Below are 19923 nucleotides of genomic sequence, written 5' to 3'. Positions count from 1 at the left end.
TTTTGGGAAATAGTATTCAATCAACAACAAAAGCCTCTAGGACACAGGACACTATCAAATTCTATTCCTAGCAAATGGTTCATTTATTCGCTGTGCTATTAAGCCAGCCAGCCGGCAGGGCTAAGCCAACAACCTCACGCGCGGTCTCTTCCCTAACACAACATGATACCGATCCTCAGTGAATGACCAACCATCAATGTCCTCTTCAGGAGAAGTTTCCGATGAAACGAACGATAGAATCAATGCGAGCTGGAGTGTGGTTATATGTCACCTGACAGTTCGAATATAATAAATGATGAATATCCTAACGAGGCCATCGCATCGGTACAAGTTGGTTTTACGTCTTTGCGGTGTCCACATTCCACTTTTCCGAATCACAGCTACCTATTAGAAGAATCCGTAGGACGTCAGAGAAGAGAAATGATAACCTCGAGGGTACAGTTATCGTCACCGGTGTTAATAGATTACCATATTCGGTTTTGTCTTTTATTGCTGCCACTATATGCATTCTTAATCGCATCGAACATCGTACAATCATCAATTTGAAAACTGTAACGTGCAGCGTGTTCATGTAGTATTTGCGCTTGTTTCAGGAAAGTGCCGGTACTGCTCCTGGACCCCCAAGCACTGGCGCCTCCCAACAGCTTCAGAGTAGTTCTCCCGCCAACCGACCAGCACACGCCAAGGAATACACCTTTCTCGACATGGAACTGAAGTATGGAATATTACAGGTAAGTTGATCAAAAAAAAACTAAACAATTTAAATATACGATTCATGTCTAATCTTCTTGATAGAATGTGTATGTTTAATAAGCAAAAGTCAATCAGCAAAATTTTCCTGCATTTATAAAATCTGATATTTTTATTGCATGTTTAACCTATAAATCATGTTATGCAAACATTCAAAAGTATTTAATTTAATAACATAGCAACAATAAAACTTCATACGATCCCTTTCGAAATAACTCCTCCGTTAATCTTGAGGATGATTAAATTTCTTGCCTCCTTTAATGCGTTGTTTACAAAAGGAACTTCAACTTGGCCATTCAATCTTTTCTCTCAGATTTGCCCTGTACTCATACACATTCACAGTAATGGATGATAGAAAGAGGACGGATTGAGCTCAAGCCATTACTGGAATGAAAAAATTAAACAAAAAGTGCTAGCGCCAATTGAACTTGGGAAAGCTCAGCTTTTCCCACTTGAACCTCTGTACCTTCTTGATATACATCACCAATGGAGACAACAAGCAACAAGTGTAAACAAAAAGCTGTTGCGGATGGGAAACTCGCACTCTGGTGCTGGCTGGCTTGTGCTCCCTGGAGCGATGCCAGGATGCCATTAATCTTAGCCTCGAGAGACAAAAACGACAGCTTGGCTGCTCAGTGGAGCCTGATGGTGTAACGACTGTTTAAACTGTACCTCGACAGCTCGTTATTCTTGCCAATTAGTACTTAAACCATTATCGATGTACTTGTAACAGAAGAAACTTTAAGCTGTATATTTCTATGGGTTGACAGCGGAATTTCGAGAGCAATTGCTACTTGTTGGTTGATTTGCAATATTTATGGCTACACAAAATGAAAACTAAATACTTGTTTGAGTAATTGGTACCCAACCTGTTTCAAAGTCATAGAACCAACCCAGTTTATATTATCACAAACTTTTATTACCAATTTTACTCACTAAAACTGTTATAAGAGTTTAATCAAACCCAGTTTTCTGCTCGGAAAGACACTTGTACTTTTATGTGTGATCTGCCACCATTTGTTACCTTGAGAAATATTTGAGCTCAAAGAAGTACTATTTTGCACAGAAAAAGCTCAATATCTCGGAAAATTTAGAAAATAGCGTATAACTAAAACGTGGATTTTAGTACGATAAACAACTTTCTAGAACGCTATGAACAAGCAAAAATTAACCAGGATAATTTAGAGACAAAAATCAGAGAGGTTGTGTACAAGATACAACCGCATACGTAACGCAGGACTAATCTCTTTGTACTGATAGTAACATTTGTTGAGACTAACTGCAGGTTGAGAAAATTCGATTATTTTGACGTAGAACTACGTCTTACGGCAAGGTTTGGAATAGCGTGTCATTCCAAAAAATCTTTCTCGAAAAGTGGTCAGATTTTAAACGGTAATAGCTTGGCGGTTTCTTGGTCGATTTTCAATATACTTACACTACTCGAGCGGAAAATCTTCTAAGAATTGACCCAAATGAAGAAAAGTACGGATTCTTGATGATGAATTATTGAAAAATTGAAAATAATGAAAAATTGTCCAACTGTAAATCCTCGCTTCGTGATTGGTTGCAAAAGACGCCATCATAGTTTTAACGTATTTTTGAAAAAATGTGACGAAATCTCCCCGTCTTAACAGGTCGAAGATTCTTTGCGACGATTGAACCTAGGCCAATTTGATATCTGTGCTTGGGAAGTACACCAGAAAGGGTGAAAAACTCCGCTCGTCCCGACAAAATTCCTTACAAACGCGCTTAAACCTAGTTCAATTTGATAGCTGTGCTTGAGAAGTACGCCGGACTGCGAAACAACCCCTCTTCTTCAACCGGTGTTAGCGTTTAAACATTAAACCTTGTCCAATTTGATGTCCTGAACGTAAACAATTTTCTTGAAATGTGAAACCACCCCCTTCATTCAACCGATATCACCTTTAAACATTAAATCTAATTCAATTCGATGCCCTGAAAGTAAAACTTCATATAAAAGTAAACGGTAATCCTTTCCTTTTGCCTGATTGCATCCATATGCTGCAAGAGTTTGTTCAGAACTGTTGTCTTGCTCGGAAACAGGGCTGAAGGGATATTTGTGCATTTGACGTGACACAGCAATTTTCAAAGCGAGGACAATCAGACTCTCTTATCCGAGAATAGTTTTGAACGTTTCATTTGCTGATTAGCGTCAGTTAGTTGCCTGCAATTCTTTACATAGTTTCAATAGTCAAGCATTACATTTAGATTAATTTCGTTCAAAAATTATGGACAAGACAAGGCAGGAGAAACCGCCTCGTACTGAGCCTCGATGAGATGGACTAGCTTAGCTGGAACTCCTCTACGCCTAAGTGCGCCCCAGATGTTTTCGAGGTTGAGCCGGTCGAACGCCTTTTCGAAGTCAACGAACACCAGCAGAAGAGAGTCCTGAAATTCGTTCATCTGCTCCAATATAATACGGAGCGTTGTGATATGGTCTACACATAATCGGCCAGCACGGAATCCAGCTTGCTGCCGCCGGAGAGTAGCGTCTATCTTCTCCTGTATCCGGTTGAGGATTACCTTACAGAGTACTTTGAGAGTAATACAGAGCAACGTGATGCCACTCCAGTTACCGCATTCAGTTAGGTCTCCTTTCTTAGGGACTTTGACCAATATGCCCTGCATCCAGTCAACCGGAGTCCGGAGTTCACCGGAGAAGTTACGGTTTCCCGTATATTGCTGAAAGGCTGATGCATCATCTGGGTTGACAAAGATGGGTCACGAGCATTTGAGCATTTCGGCTGAAATACAGTCTATCCCTGGCACTCTATTGAATTTCATACTCTTGATTACTGCTACAATTTCATCCATCGATGGCGCCTCCGAGTTGACACGATTAATTCGACGAACTGTAGGCGTCATAGGCTGCTGGTTTTGTTGGTCTCTGACATTTGAAATTCGGAAGAGATGTTCAAAATATTCAGTCCATCGCTTAAGCTGTTCTGTACGGTCAGTCAGTAGCTAACTAGCTCTGCCCTTTAGCGGCAACTTTGTATTCATCCTGACACCACTATGGCGGCAAGAAATATCGTATAACAAACGGATATCACCATTGGCAGCGGTGGTTTCTCCTTGTTCGGCTAGGGAGTTAGTCCAGCTCTCTTGTCCCGCCTACAAGCACGTTTAACAGCCCTCTCCAGTTCGGTGTATCGTTGACGGGCAGCTGTCTTAACCGATCTGGTCCACGCTCGCTCAATGCCGGCTTTCGCCTCTCTCCGCTCGTCGATCTTCCTCCATGTTTCATCCGAAATTCGCTCCCTCCGCCTGCTGTGCGCTTTGCCGAGGGTTTCATCACTGGTCGTGATGAAGGTGTTCTAGATGCCGGTCCATTGCTCTTCGACGGTTCCACCAGGTAGCAACTCCGAGACTCGAGATTCAAGTTGTTCGACAAAGGCCCTTTTAACCTAGGACAGGACGTGCCAAGTGTCAACCGCGGCGTTGACCCAAAATTGACCCAATTTCTGATTGGCTGAAAGTGACGAGCAACCGTTGACTGGAAAATATAACGCGGTATCGCTTTCAGTGTTGCTGAAACTCATTAGTGGGAATACGACAGTAAGGTATTATTCCCGAATTTTGATTTCTTTTGTATTATGTAATTCTATGCTTGGTTCTACATTAGTTTTGTTTGTACACGAATTTTAATTTTCAAAATGAAATGCAAAACATGATTTTGGTCGCATAAACTGTAACGTATGCGGGAGCTGTTGTTCGGCAAACGAAGTTATTCTTAAAATAATATGTGCAGGCAACAGTGGTGCAGAGTGTAACAAAGAATAATCAATCGGGATGGCAGTAATAATAAGAAGAAGAGTAAGAAGCCAGGTGGCATGTCCTGTCCTAGCGTTTCACCTCAGGAATCGGCGGACGTCGTATCGGTACCCAACTTTCTCCTCCCGTCGTTGGACACGTGCGACGCGCAGAGGTATCTCAGTGATAACAAGATGATGGTCGGATGCGATATCAGCGCTGCGTTTGTTGCGTACATCAAGAAGGCTCCTTCGCCATTTTTGGCTGATGTAGATGTGTTCGATTTGGTTTTCTGACCAAATGACATGTCTTTATGTACTGGTCTATGAGGGAAGAGCGATCCACCAATGACCATGTTGTTTTTACCACAGAATTCTGTAAATAGCTCCTCGTTTTTGTTCGTCTCTCCCCAGGCCATGGCGTCCCATGGCGCGTTCAAGGTCCGCGTTGTTTAAGCCAATCTTCCCGTTGAAGCCGCCCAAGTGGTTTTCGATGTCCCCCTTCGGGATTTTCTCAACCACGCTGTTCAGCTGGCTGTAGAAACTCTCTTACTCCTGGCAGGTTAGCAGCATATGTTGGCGCATAGCACTGGATTACCGTAAGGTTTGTAACCCGTGTTCTGAATCTGGCAACAATTATTAGCTCATTTTTCGTTTCCAAATTCATCAAAGCCGCATGTGCCCCTGGGTTCAGAAGGAATCCAACCCCTCTTTCTCGAGTAGCATTTTCACCTCATATGCTAGAGTGGAGCAAGACTTGCCCGGATGATGTCTTGTGTTCGCCACTACCTTATTCGGTACGCTCTGCGAATGAACCTTTGTGATGACTCAGTTCGTCTGCCTACGTACGAACATCGATACTTTTATACACCTGCTCACTCTGACGAATAGGAGAAGTATGTTGCAACGCTTGTTTATCTACGATTTACCTGTTTACTTATTAGTCGCCATGAGCCCCAGGGTCTGCCTCTTCTAGGTTATCCTTGTGGATTCCAGTCGAGTACGGATTTAAAGAATTGAAAATTCCGGTTGTCGTATGTAGAGTGATCTGGTCTAAGCGCTATAAGTTTCACAGACCTTCAAAGGCACCCCTGGTCTTCATGAACCGTGTGGCTATATCAGTCTTGATATCACCTTCGGGCGGTGTCTGGTTAGCAAGATACTGAAGGCTTGATCTGTTGTCCCGCTTTGAAGTTGGTAGGGTTGTTAGTGTTCGCTATCATATACTTAGTAGTTGCTAAATAAACTGTGAGACTGCTGCATGAGAGCTCTCGGAGAGGTCATCTAACTTGCTCTGCATATCGACTCGGCGTTGTGCGAGCAAGACAATAGGCCGTATGAATAAAAGAGTTAGAGCAAATGCCCCCATACGATTTAAACGGGAAAAGCAAAGCAAACTGTTTTATTCATACGGCCTAATGTCGTAAGTTAGCTCGAAGTCATTTAGCTGCTCCATCGTTAGAGGATGCCAAGGTAATCCTCGATTTGGTCAATCACTCCAACTAATATCTCATCCATAACGATGAGAAACAACCATCGGTGACAAGATGTTACCCTGTCTCACGTCCGCAATAACCCTTACAGGGTTGGGCGAGACGCCATTGTGCAACACCTTGCTCGCCTCGTACTGAGTCTAGATGAGATGGATTAGCCTCTAAGGAACTCCTCAGTACTCTAAGTGCGCCCCAGATGTTTTCGTGGTACGCTTGCTGAACGCCTCTTCCCGCTCGTCGAACTCACTCAATCTTTCTTCCGAGATCCACTTCCTCCACCAGCTGAGCATTTTGTCGAGGGTTTCATCACTGGTCGTCATGAAGGTGTTCTTGATGCAGGTCCACCAGCTGGCAACTTCGAGGCTCGGGACTCAAGTTATTCAACAAAGGCGCTTTTCACCTCGAGATTCTCCAATCGACGGACATCGTAAGGACACTTAACTTTCTCCTCTCGTCACTGAACATGTGCAATGCGCAAGCTTACCGACTGTCCTAGTGTACGGTAAATGGCACCAAGGATGGTTCTATCACTTACGCTCAGTGAACGTTCACTGAACTACTAATGAGCTAGCAGCGTTATAGCACCGTAAATACAAAAGATACAGCAAAATTTTATTCAGCTAAATTGTAGGTGTTAACGAGCCCTACAAACGTCTCATCTATAACTTTGTCAAATTTATCTCGGTTTAGATGGTACTGTCAAATGAATCAAAATTGAGTCAAAGTGATAACACCATCTCTGAATGGAAAACTGGAATGGAAAATTGTCTGTAATAGATGCAAGTAAAATACAAGCAGTTTAACAAGAATTTTTATTGTTACTAGAATCCTTCCTTCCTTCTAAAAGCATAGAGCCGGTGGCTCTCGCCATATCAAGAAATTCACTGTACTCGACCCTGGGCCACTCGTCACCAATTCGTTGAGCGCCTCGACACTCGCAAATCTGCTTCAACCTGGTAGAGCCATCGAGCACGTTGGACCTCTCTAAAATTAGAATTAATCTAGTGCAAAATAGTGGGGAAAAGTTGCAAATAAGTTCAGTGGCATTTTCGACAAAGTTTCCTGTGGACCATATTTTCTAACTCGTATTTCGAAATAGCCCTGCGACTTCTGTCGATTTTAACAAAAAAAAAATCCGAGATAACACCAGCTCTCGACATTTTGTGCATTTTGGTATTTCACATTCAAATATTTCTCGAAAATGCCGAATAGAATGGCCCATGCTATTAATTGTTTAAAAACGCGGAAACTATTTGGTAAAATTATGAATGCGCATTTTATTTTGGTGTAAAACCAGCTAATTCATAATTGTGTAGAATGCAAAAACATCAAACATAGCCACATCCAATAAAATCAAGCGATTATCCACGATCTCATTCCACATGTAAGAAATCACGGTTTTCTATAAGCTTTTACCACTAGTCGGTATGCAAATTTCATAATAAATACAGTCTATCTAATTGATATACTGTCATACTCGATGATTCATCACAAAAACAGCATTAACTAGGCATGTTTTGCACATATATTGCAAAAAGCTTCGAAATGAAAAACAGGGGTAGAATGCATCACAGCGGGATCGAACAGTTATAAAATATTTTTAATATGCAGTACAACTTTTGTTTCGGATTATTTATTAAAAATGTAGCAATATTATGTATTGTATAAGACTTAGAATTTACCTTAAACCTAATTGTATATTGTTTAACTAACAATATTTCATCACACATCAGTTATAGAAAAGTAGATGATTAAATTTTATTGCCAATAAGGTTGAGATATGAACCCATTGTATCCCAGCAAACAAGCGTATGTAACAAACGCTACAACGAACGTTTCCGCCATTTCGGCAGCCTAGTTTTAGGAGTTTATACAACACGTGATTGAATGTAAATTTTTTGGTTACGTTTAACGTCTAGCTGGGCAAATTTGGTGCGTTTTGTCCACGGGCTTTGGCGTTCTGCCTCACATAATGATTTTGACTCTTGCCAAAAATCGTCAAAAATAACAAAAATAATGGTTTTTGTAAGGAAATTTCACCAGAAGTAAGTGTAAAAAAGATCCCAAAGTCTTCTAGAAGTTGAAAAACGTGGAACAAACACGCCGTTGCTCTGCAAATCATATTTTGCTTAAGCGGTGCATTCTGCACCACTTTATCTTACACCCTAAGAGCATCGAACGGCAAACCAAAAATTACCAATGATTGTGATCTTTTTTACACTTGGAAGATAAGCTTGCTTTGAAATAAGTATTGACCTTCTACATGATACAGACAATTGTCGTGTCACAGCTGTATACATTAGCATCTCCTCCACACGATGGATCACTAAATAATTCAACTTCAATTTGCTTTACTCTCGTACAGATAACGGAGGCGCTCTCATTCCTGCACTACTCCGGTCAGCTGATACACCGAAACGTGTGCCCATCGTCGATCCTAATCACAAAGAAGGGTACTTGGAAGTTAGCTGGTTTCGAATTCACCGAAAGAGCACACGACCGCGATCAATCGGATACGGTTCCGTGCCAGGCCTGGTCGACCAGAATATCCAAAATGGTGCAACCCAATCTGGATTACACGGGTAAGTGTCACACTGTTACAATTAACCATTCGGCATTCTGATGGCGCTACCATATCGGATTAAATGCGTTATCCTTGTCAACACCCACCCACCTTTCACTCTAGCGCCCGAGAATCAAATCAACTCCAACTGCAGCATATTGAGCGACATGTTCTCGCTCGGCATGGTGATATGTGCAATTTTCAATCACGGGAGACCGTTAATACAGTCGGGGAATTCGCCACCTGCGTATCTGAAGCAAATGGAAATGGTAAGTACATTCGTTTACAAGGCTACATATGTAGCAATATGCCAGAGTGTGGAAGTGCAAGAATGACAACAAGATACGAATGCGTCTTGATTTCCTGCGGGAACGCATCATTGTGGCATACGTGGGATAAAAATTTATCACCAGTATGATTCCAGGTATTACGCCTCGGAGCTGCACAAGATGGGATTCCGTTTAAATTGGTTAGAGCTGAATTATAAATTCATTTTCATTGGGTCAATTTGAACCCATCAAATTAAATAATGTTTCTCCTTCTCGGATTGCTTTTCTGAATGCTCTTGTATGACTAGCTGTTTCAGGTAGATGGGAAGGTGGTTAGCCTTAATTTGAATGTCAGGTCATTTGAGTGTGTTCTGAAAGCTTTTTGCTCTTCACATCCATTTCACCCTCGTTAGGCTTGTTTTTTTGCACTAAATTACTGGAATGGATGAATTCATGCTTGAATAATCCAAATAAAATTATTTTGGGTTGTTTGTTAAAATGAGAGTGCATAAGCCCTTATAATTCATTGATAATCACAAGGGATCTGAAAATTCTAAGAAAATCAAATTATAAAACCAGAATCAATTCATATATTGGCGGAATTTTTTTATGGTATATGGCATAAGTCCAAATTTAAAACGATACTAACAGAAATTTTTAGTTTCGCCTTTGATTTTTTATAAAGGTTTGAAAAATCTAAATGTATCATTAAATAATTAATCTAAATCAATCTTTGAAGAGAATCTAAGAATTCTCTATTTAGTACAACTTTTTACATCGCTACTAAAACGCAGTAATTCAACACTTTTGAAATGATTTAACAAACTTTCTAACAAATATAAAATAACATCAAGAAATTATTTTTAGAAATTGTCTGATGGCAAACAACGCAGTATATATGCTGCTATATAAAGTTAGAATGACCACGTTGATCTCAATGAAACTATCACGCCACTATCCGATCAAAAGTCAATCTAGTAAATTATAACTTTAGTTTAGTATTCACACCAACAAGTTTGATGCTGCGATATCACCCACAATTTGAACAGCAACAGCATACAATCGCCAACACAAAAAAACCCGTGCAAGTCCGAACGCACAGGAAAGCACCGGATGAAACACCACCCACTTCGTATAAATATAGCAACATTGCACGGATATACTATAATTACCCAGCGCGCTTTGAATTCTCTGGTACCAAGCGCACCGGCACGAGTCACGTTTGCTGCAATGTAGGTGTTTAATTCTATTCAGAGCACCTGGCAGTTATTTTTAAAACACAAAAAGGTACACAATAGGGAGTGCGCGGGCGGGCGGCTTCTGGCAATTATTCCTGTGAACTGAGCCAACAAAATTTTGCTTGCTCTTTCGAAGTTCACCTGCGCCGGAGTATAGTAATTTTTTTTACCGCGCTGGTCCTGATTTTATGTTTCAGTGTATATATTTTTTTGTATGTTCTGTTCAGGGAAGGCAACTTTTTATTTATCCTATGGCTATAATCTCTGGCGACAATATTATAAAGCTAGCGTGAACTTGTCGAAAGTACTAGTCCACTAAAGGCACTGACAAATTGTCACTTTGCATGCTATTTTCATGTTCCACATGAGCACTGCACCCGGATGACTAGTAAATAAACTGGAGCTATTTGCAGTTGTTCAATATTTCACATGTATCTCTTCTTTGAAGTTCTCGCGACAATGCATCAATTATTATGGCAAACTTGTTGGAATTGTTTGATATTCTGAACATGAATTGTTCTAACAAAAAGATAAGAATGTGAATTACATTGAGAAAAGAGAAATTTACTGAATCATAAGGCGAAATAATTGGAGTAGGGTTTACAAGCTTAATCTCAAAAAACTGTTCTATGACCAAAGACTCTATTTTTCAATATTCTGATTAGCGCTTTATACATCGTGAGCTACCTGTGGCTGCTCGAGCCAAAAATGCCTAGGAGCCGCCCATGGAAGATAGTTATGTCCTAGCGCCTGATTTCCAAGAAGTCAAACGAGAAATCAGGTTGCTGAAGACCAATAAAGCCGCTGGGAAGGACCGCCTACCGGCAGAGCTTTATAAACATGGCGGAGAAACGCTAGCAAAGGCTCTACACTGGGTTATTTCGAGGATTTGGGAGGAGGAAAAGCTACCGGAGGAATGGATGGAAGGAGTGGTTTGTCCCATCTACAAAAAGGGTGATCGGCTAGACTGCTGCAACTATCGTGGTATTACGCTGGTAAATGCCGCCTACAAGGTACTCTGCCAGATCCTGTTACGCCGGCTGTCACCGATAGCACAAGGTTTCGTAGGGAATTATCAGGCGGGTTTCATGGGGGCTCGCGCAACTACGGACCAAATTTTTACTATCCGACAGATCTTGCAGAAATGTCGGGAGTACAACGTACCCACGCATCACATCTTTATTGATTTCAAAGCAGCATACGATACAGTCGATCGAGACAAGCTATGGCAGATAATGCACGAACACGGGTTTCCGGACAAACTGACGCGACTGATCAGAGCTACATTGGATCGAGTGATGTGTTTCGTAGGCATCTCTAGGACACTCTCGAGTCCCTTCGAGACGCGGTGAGGGTTGAGACAAGTTGACGGTTTATCCTGCATGCTGTTCAACATCGCTCTTGAGGGGGTGATCCGACGAGCGGGCATCGATTTTTACCAAGGGTAGCCAACTTCTAGGCTTTACAGATTACTTCGATATAATAGCCAGAAACTTTGCGACGGCGGAGGCAATCTACGCCAGACTGAAAGCGGAGTCTACGAGAATTGGGCTAAAAATAAATGCGTCGAAGATCAAATACATGAAAGGTAGAAGCTCAAAGGAAACAATCGCGCGCCTCCCACGGACGGTAACCGTTGACGGCGATGAACTAGAAGTGATAGAGGAGTTCGTGTATTTGGGATCGCTGGTAACCGCGGACAACAACACTAATAAGGAGATCCAGCAGCGCATCCAAGCGGGAAATCGGGCCTACTTTGCCCTTCGTAAAACGCTACGATCAGGAAGCGTACGCCGCCGCACGAAGCTAACAATTTACAAAACCCTTATTAGACCGGTAGTTCTTCATGGACTTGAAGCCGTGACGCTGCTCTCGGAGGACATACGCGCCCTTGCCGTGTTCGAGCGGAAAGTGCTGCAGACGATATTTGGCGGAGTACAAACTGAAAGCGGAGAGTGGCGAAGGCGTATGAATCACGAGCTACAGGCACTGCTTGGGGAGACTCCCATCGTACATCTAGCGAAAGTTAGAAGGCAACGGTGGGCCGGACGCGTCGTAAGGATGCCAAATGACAGGGCGACGAAAATAGTCCTCTTCAACAAGCCCACCGGCACCAGGAACAGGGGGGCCCAATGTGCACGATGGCTCGACCAGGTCGAAAGCGATTTGCGACTTCTGAGACGACTAGGAAATTGGCGACGTGTGGCCCAAGACCGAGTTGAATGGGGACGAGTGCTTGAAACAGCACGAGCCACCCCGGCTCTATGCTGCTGAAGAAGAAGAAGAAGAAGAAGAAATAACGGATGGAAACTAAAATTTTGGAATTTTTTCGCAAGCTGTCAAAAAAAGACAAAGATACCTAAAGAAAATCTAATTTACCGAAATGAAAGATACATTATCCATTGTTGAAAAAAAATTAGTGTACATTTGAAAACGGTCCGTAATCGGCTGTTCGGCGAAGCTTTCGTTTGATGTCGAAACAGGAGCGTCGAAACGGCCGTCAGGTCAACTTTGCGAATGCATCTCTTGATTCTACCAATCAATTGTTCGCAATTCGAGGCTCTCCAGTTATTTTTGTACACCAAGGAACTCAAAATCCCGAAGAAATTCTCGATTGGGCGCACTGAGACAGATTTTACGGGTCGTGGTCTTCGGGTAAAAATGGGATCGAATGGGTATTCAGGAACGAGTGTGTTTTTTTGGCATAATGCGATGATGCTCTATCCGGCCAAGACGCGTATTGTCCATCTGCATGACGTCTTTGTAGAAACAAGATCCAAATTTTCTTCAAACATTCGTCTGTGGTGCATCTTAATTGATAGCTAAACCAGAGGGCTTGTTGTTGAAGAAACGAGAAAGAGAACGATGTCCTTCTGCGTCCATAATTTTGGCTGGTCTTCCACTACCTTGCTTGTGAATAGTTGTTGGGCATCTTAAAATATGGTAAACAGTCGAAGCCGCAACATATTCGCTTTTTAAAGGTTGTACCGTAAACTTTTTCCCGAAATTTCTGTGGAAGTTCATAGAAGCGGACAACGCACTCGCAGAATGCTTCTTGTTTTGACGCCATTTATAGCAAAACTTGGCAAGCATAAACAGAACAAAAAATACTGACAGAAAGAGGAGAGAAAGAGCTAACACATACACACTCTCATTTCTCCCTGAGCTCGTTTGTTGTTGTTGTTGTATAGGCGCCTCGAAAAAATTCCAAAATTTTAGTTATCACCGTAGTTATTGCCGAGTGGTTAACCGAGGAGGACGACTTTGGTTTAATGTTCGTTAGTCAGTCAATTTATAGGTGTCCTTGAGTATATTTTTGAGGGGAAATAAAGTGTTTCTGATGCTAAGGCCATGAAAAGCCTCTAGGTAAATGCACCGCTGGGCGTTATCGTTCTTGTCGGTATGCAGGCAATAGAACCCCACGTTTCTCTAATAGGTTGCTTGCATCTGCGTGTAGAACGCCAGTTTTGAGTGACTCTTGAATCATAGAGAACCTATAAGACCTATGGTTCAAGAGTTACGCAATACCGGCGTATCATGGGCCGTTAGGGGAAACTTGGATTTGAATCCAAATGTATTTAGCTCCCATCATAACCTGCTTCAACCCGCAGATCACTTAGCTTGGGAAAGGGAAATGAGCTACGAACCTAGTAAGCGTTACTTCAATTGACCTTCCTTATCTAAGTTTTCGGTTTTTCCCCTTCATGTCTTGTCCCACTCTGTCTAATACTGTAAAACAACTTTATTACTTTCTTCTATGTTTCCATCCGTCTATTGCAAAGACTATCGTTTTAAAAATGCCGAATCTCTGACAAAAATTTAAAAAAAGTCAAGTCAAAAACATCTGGTTAAGTCTATGCAATTCTACAGAGTGTGTTGTGCGACCCTAGCTAAAGAAGGGCAGCCAAGCACGCGAGCACCTCATTCATTCGCGTTCTCTTTTCATTTCAGGTTATCTACCAATGTTAATTTCAAATTCTAAATAATAAATAGTAAGGTGAATACAGTTGTACGTTAATAACAAATAAGTTTTGCGGAACATAATGTTATAATTTTTTTTAATGCCATCACCGTTGTTTTCAACTACATGTCAATTTTAAGGTTGTCTTCCAGTTGTAAATCAAAGCTCTCATCGGTCGATCATAATTCAGAATTCTAATCTAATCTAATCTCACACCAACGCAGCAAATTCTTGAAGGCATCCTGGAAAATGACGATTACTTGAATCAATCATTTTTCTTGTCAACGGCCAGGCCAACTGCGCAGCATGTACCGCAGAGAGAATTAAAAGGAATCAAATGGAATCAGAAAAAATACCTAATTCCATTGAACTCCTTGAAATCAAGGAGAAGGAAGAAAGCGTGGACCTCCCGTACCAAACGCTTCCCATATACATAGATAATGATTTATTTACAGTCGTTGGGAGTATCTTTGCTAATAAAGGTTAAGTGATACTCCGGACCCTCAGGGATGAACTAATGGCATTTAGACCAGAAGCCAGGCTGCAATTGGCCAAGGATATAGCGCCTTATTTCGCTCTCTGAAAATAGATTAGTTTGCCAAAAGTATTAGTTTAAATTATATAATACTTGAAAATAAAATTGTGTGGTTTAATGGTTGCTTAAAACTACATTTGTAAGGTTAGGAACTGAAAACCGCACGACACCGCACCTAGCTTGGGTACTCAATTATACAAATTGAAGTATTTCCAGGTATGGCCACGTGGAGGCGCTAGGTAAAGGCTTGGGATGGCTTGAGCTGTGCTGGACGCCTTAGCTGCCTTCCCCATTTCATACCCCGGTCGATCATAATTCAGTATTCATACCAAAAATGGGAAAGAATTTATTTGTAAGGTATTTGAGAGATGTAATTTTATAATAATTCAATTTAAGTTTAAAATTTAACATCTCTTTTTTGTTACATATAATTTCTAAGGGTGCAATAATAAGGCACATGTTGTAACTAAAATGTACATAAATGTGCTGAACGAAGCCTCAGCCATTAGATTTCTTCCTAAAATTTATTTAACGTGCCTCACTGAATGTAACTTGTCAACCAAATACACTTCATTCTTCACATAATCACGTCTTTGAATTGAACACCCATCAGTCAACATTAGTTATCTTGTACCCAGTAAAGAGTTTTAGTATGTGTGTTCACGTGCCTGCGAGAACCCCAGCAAAGAAACGTTTCTATATACGTATACGTATACCAAATAACATCACCATTATCCGTTATCTTCCAGCTAGACGAGGCCGTGCACAACATCTTGCCCCGGATACCGATACCCCTGCAGGAAGCTACCACCCGATTGCTGAAAAAGGCCCCTGGAGCCAGACCAACAGCTCAGCTGTTGACGCTCATAAAGTACTTCAGGTAGGTCAGGTCGAAAAAGTTTATGAACTAGTCCTTTCCTTCTTTTCCCACTGTTATTATCAACCACGGTATCAACTTCAAATCAACAGGCGTCGAAAGCATCGCTAAACTCATTTTCTCCTCTTTCATTCAACCGACAATTCCCACCCGCTAACGGACACAGCGACCCGGCGGTTCAGGCATTGCAATTTCTGGACGTCATCAACATGAAGGATCCCACCCAGAAGGCTCATTTCTATCGCAGTACCCTGCGAGAAGTACTTCCATTCATCCCACGGGTGAGTTAAAATTAATATTGAATTATCCGGGTTGGCTTTTACATTACGTACGTGATAAACTCGGTGAGTCTGTCGAAAGACATGATGCATTTCGCGTGAGTCGCTAGAAAAAGATTTACTACACCTCTGTGGTTTGCATCGATGTGATGTAACCGGTATCGAGATAATTCTACTTAGTTAGAAAGAAAAATCAACAGTTCCATTTCCGTAGAAATTATCAATAACTTTTCACTCTGATAATAATCTTAACATTACTCTTCGCCGCTGGTGTGTTTTGTTGCCAAATGCTAAATTATCATTTTATCATATTATACCTACCCCCCAAATGAAAAACCTATCAGAGAGAACGCGATTTCACTTTTTTCTATACCCATGCTATTTAGAAAGATTATTCAGCAATCGATTTGAATACGGCTTTATTCGATACTGTAGAGCTCCAATCATACATGGTTGAAGCACAAAATACCTACCGCTTGTTTTTTGCGCCTTTTTAGTATCACCCGAGGAATATTTAACGAGCGGAACACATTTATTTTGCCTTTTTCCTCGGTGAAGTGGAAATTGTTATCCTTTCGTTGTGACCCTTTATCTCCGTTCCTCCCGCATGGATTGCTCAGCAGTTGAATAATTCTGTTTGCAAACTTTCCCACAACAATTGATGGTGCGTACGGAAATACGAGTGCCAGCCCAGTGAAAGCGAGGAAATGGAGAAATCCTGTTTCTGATATTGCCTCTGTTAACAGTTTCATTGTGCTCGACCATGATAGAATATTGTTTGGCTAACGTAATAACTCTATTTACGTCTATCTCTTCCCCTTGCTCTCGGTAAGAAATTATGGTGGCAGCACATCTGGCCTAATTTGCAGCAGGAAATGCGTGCTGACGAGGTGCTGGCCGCGGTGCTGCAACCCGCACTAACATTGGTCCAAGAATCTTCAAACACCGAATATGAAGCAATCATTTTACCAACCTTTAAGTAAGTCACCAAGCCGTGTCTAGTGGAAAGTCACGTACCGCAAGTGTACCGTGACCGGAACGTTTATCTTTCGCTACCCATCCATGTATCCCTTTCTACAGGACTGTTTTTGTAGCCCCTAAGTCTATACAGGCAACCGTAGCGTTACTAGAGAACTTACACATAATCCTAGAGAAAACACCACGAGACGACATCAGGACGGAGGTGCTACCGTTGCTGTTCAATGCGCTCGAGAGTACAACGATACAGGTGCAGGTGAGTAATTTCCGCTTCGAAGCCATATGTATAGTGGCACCCGGTGCATTCATGGTGGCAATTCTATTGACAGATCTAGAGGTGCTCAAAATTATGTCACTCGTATCATTATTTCAGCTTGTTCAGAGTACAAGTTGGTTAGTTGATTTATGTGCTGCTTACATTATGCTTATTCATCATAACTAGTGCAGTAGTGTTAAGGAAATGTTTATCTGAGATAAATGGTTGGATTGATTGAAATATAACTTAGAAATGCATTTCTTATTCATCTGTTATACGTTTGATATTTAATAATATTATTTTATCTATGTGTTCAAATAACTGTGTATTTATAAATTACTTTAATTGGTTCTATTTGGCCTTACTCACATGGACTTGGACTTGAACTTGGACTTGAACTTGGACTTGGACTTGGACTTGGACTTGGACTTGAACTTGAACTTGGACTTGGACTTGGACTTGGACTTGGACTTGGACTTGGACTTGGACTTGGACTTGGACTTGGACTTGGACTTGGACTTGGACTTGGACTTGGACTTGGACTTGGACTTGGACTTGGACTTGGACTTGGATTTGGACTTGGACTTGGACTTGGACTTGGACTTGGACTTGGACTTGGACTTGGACTTGGACTTGGACTTGGACTTGGACTTGGACTTGGACTTGGACTTGGACTTGGACTTGGACTTGGACTTGGACTTGGACTTGGACTTGGACTTGGACTTGGACTTGGACTTGGACTTGGACTTGGACTTGGACTTGGACTTGGACTTGGACTTGGACTTGGACTTGGACTTGGACTTGGACTTGGACTTGGACTTGGACTTGGACTTGGACTTGGACTTGGACTTGGACTTGGACTTGGACTTGGACTTGGACTTGGACTTGGACTTGGACTTGGACTTGGACTTGGACTTGGACTTGGACTTCGATGCAAATAACGTGAAAATGTGATGAAAAGGCAACGAATAGACGCAAGACTGCGACAGAAGCGTCAAATCTATACCTATAAAGAAGGATTTCTGTCTGTCTGTCTGTCTGTCTGTCTGTCTGTCTGTCTGTCTGTCTGTCTGTCCGTATGTTCCTTATAGAATCGAAAACTACAGAACCAATCGGCATGAAAATATGCATGTAGAGGTTTTTTGGGGCCAGGAAAGGTTTTAGTGATGGTTAGAAACCCCTCCCCCCACTAAGAGGGGGGGCTCCCATACAATTGAAACACAAATTTCTGCATAACTCGACAACTAATCAAGCAAATAGAACAAAATTTGGCATGTGGGGGTTTCCGGTGACAAGAATTTATTCTATGGTAAATTGAGACCCCTCCCCTCTTTATAAGGGGAATTATAACTCCTCTCCTCTTTAAAAGGGGGGGCTTCCATACAAATTTCCTCATAACTCGAGAACTAATCAAGCAAATGGAACCAAATTTGGCATGTGAAGGTTTTCGAGGGCAAGAATATTTTCTATAGTAAATTAGGATTCCTCCCCACTTTAAGAGGGGGGGCTCCTGTACCAAAGAAACACAATTTTCCTCATAACTCGAGAACTAATCAAGCAAATGGAACCAAATTTGACACGTGGGTGTTCTTGGAGACAAAAATTCTTTCTATGATGAACTGGGACCCCTCTTCACTTTAGGAGGGGGGGCTCCTATACAAATGAAATACAAATTTCCTCATAACTCGAGAGCTAATCAAGCAAATGAAACCAAATTTGGCATGTGAAAGTTTTCGAGGGCAAGAATATTTTCTATGGTGAATTAGAACCCCTCCCCACTTTAAGAGGGGGGGCTCCTATACAAACGAAATACAAATTTCCTAATAACTCGAGAACTAATCAAGCAAATGAAACCAAATTTGACACGTGGGTGTTTTTGGAGACAAAAATTTTTTCTATGATGAATTGGGACCCCTCCTCACTTTAGGAGGGGGGCTCCTATACAAATGAAATACAAATTTCCTCATAACTCGAGAACTAATCAAGCAAATGAAACCAAATTTGGCATGTGAAAGTTTTCGAGGGCAAGAATATTTTCTATGGTGAATTAGGACCCCTCCCAACTTTAAGAGGGGGGGCTCCTATACAAACGAGATACAAATTTCCTCATAACTCGAGAACTAATCAAGCAAATGGAACCAAACTTGGCACGTGGGTGTTTTTGGAGACAAATTTTTTTTCAATGATGAATTGGGACCCCTACCCACTTTAGGAGGGGGGGCTCCTATACAAATGAAATGCAAATTTCCTCTTATCTCGAGAACTAATCAATCAAATGGAACCAAATTTGGCATGTGGGAGTTTTAGATGGCAGAAATTTTTTCTATGGTGAATTACGACCCCTTCCCCTTTTAAGAGGGGAGGGTCCCATACAAATGAAATTCAAATTTCCTTATAACTTGAGAACTAATCAAGCAAATGCCAAATTTGGTATGTGGGAGATTTTGGAGTCTTGAATTCATTTTACGATAGTTAGAGACCTCTCACCTCTGTGGTGAGACTCTCATACAAATAAAACAGAAATTTTTGTGAAACACAAAAACTAATCGAACTCGAGAAATTCGAGACTCTTCCATAAAACATTAGTCAATACAAGACCACAAAAACTATCTATAGTAACACTAGATCATTCAGGACGAGACGGTCGCGAGTGTTGCCGGTGACCCGCCGTCGGAAGCGCCGCCCACTGGGGGGCTTGCAAAACTCGAGATTGTGACAAAGATCATCCGAGATTCATTATTTATGTACAACACAGGTTAATTTGTGGCAATACGAAGTTTGTCGGGTCAGCTAGTAGTGGATAAAACATGCAAAAAGCACGACGAAGAGATGGCTAATATACACCGAAAAATTACAAAAGAATGACGAAAATGTAAAAAAGGCAACATATTTGTTGTTTTGACAAATATAGGGCGAAAAAAGATGATGACAAAAATATCTATAAAAGGCGGG

General features: G+C 41.5%; 1 protein-coding gene across 1 annotated transcript in view; it reads left to right on the top strand.

Annotated features, from left to right (window-relative positions):
* Positions 1-19923, top strand: part of LOC128738224 (SCY1-like protein 2) — a 154639-nt gene that overhangs the window by 78193 nt on the left and 56523 nt on the right. Inside the window, exons 4-10 of the mRNA XM_053833207.1 lie at positions 594-731; positions 8382-8598; positions 8703-8848; positions 15332-15462; positions 15626-15740; positions 16571-16716; positions 16818-16971. Coding sequence (XP_053689182.1) covers positions 594-731; positions 8382-8598; positions 8703-8848; positions 15332-15462; positions 15626-15740; positions 16571-16716; positions 16818-16971 — 1047 coding nt within the window. The remainder of the gene's footprint in view (positions 1-593; positions 732-8381; positions 8599-8702; positions 8849-15331; positions 15463-15625; positions 15741-16570; positions 16717-16817; positions 16972-19923) is intronic.

Source organism: Sabethes cyaneus, chromosome 2 (assembly GCF_943734655.1).
Source record: "Sabethes cyaneus chromosome 2, idSabCyanKW18_F2, whole genome shotgun sequence".
Lineage (NCBI taxonomy): Eukaryota > Metazoa > Arthropoda > Insecta > Diptera > Culicidae > Sabethes > Sabethes cyaneus.
Note: the sequence above shows the minus strand (reverse complement) of the source record. Positions and strands in the feature narration are given on the sequence as shown.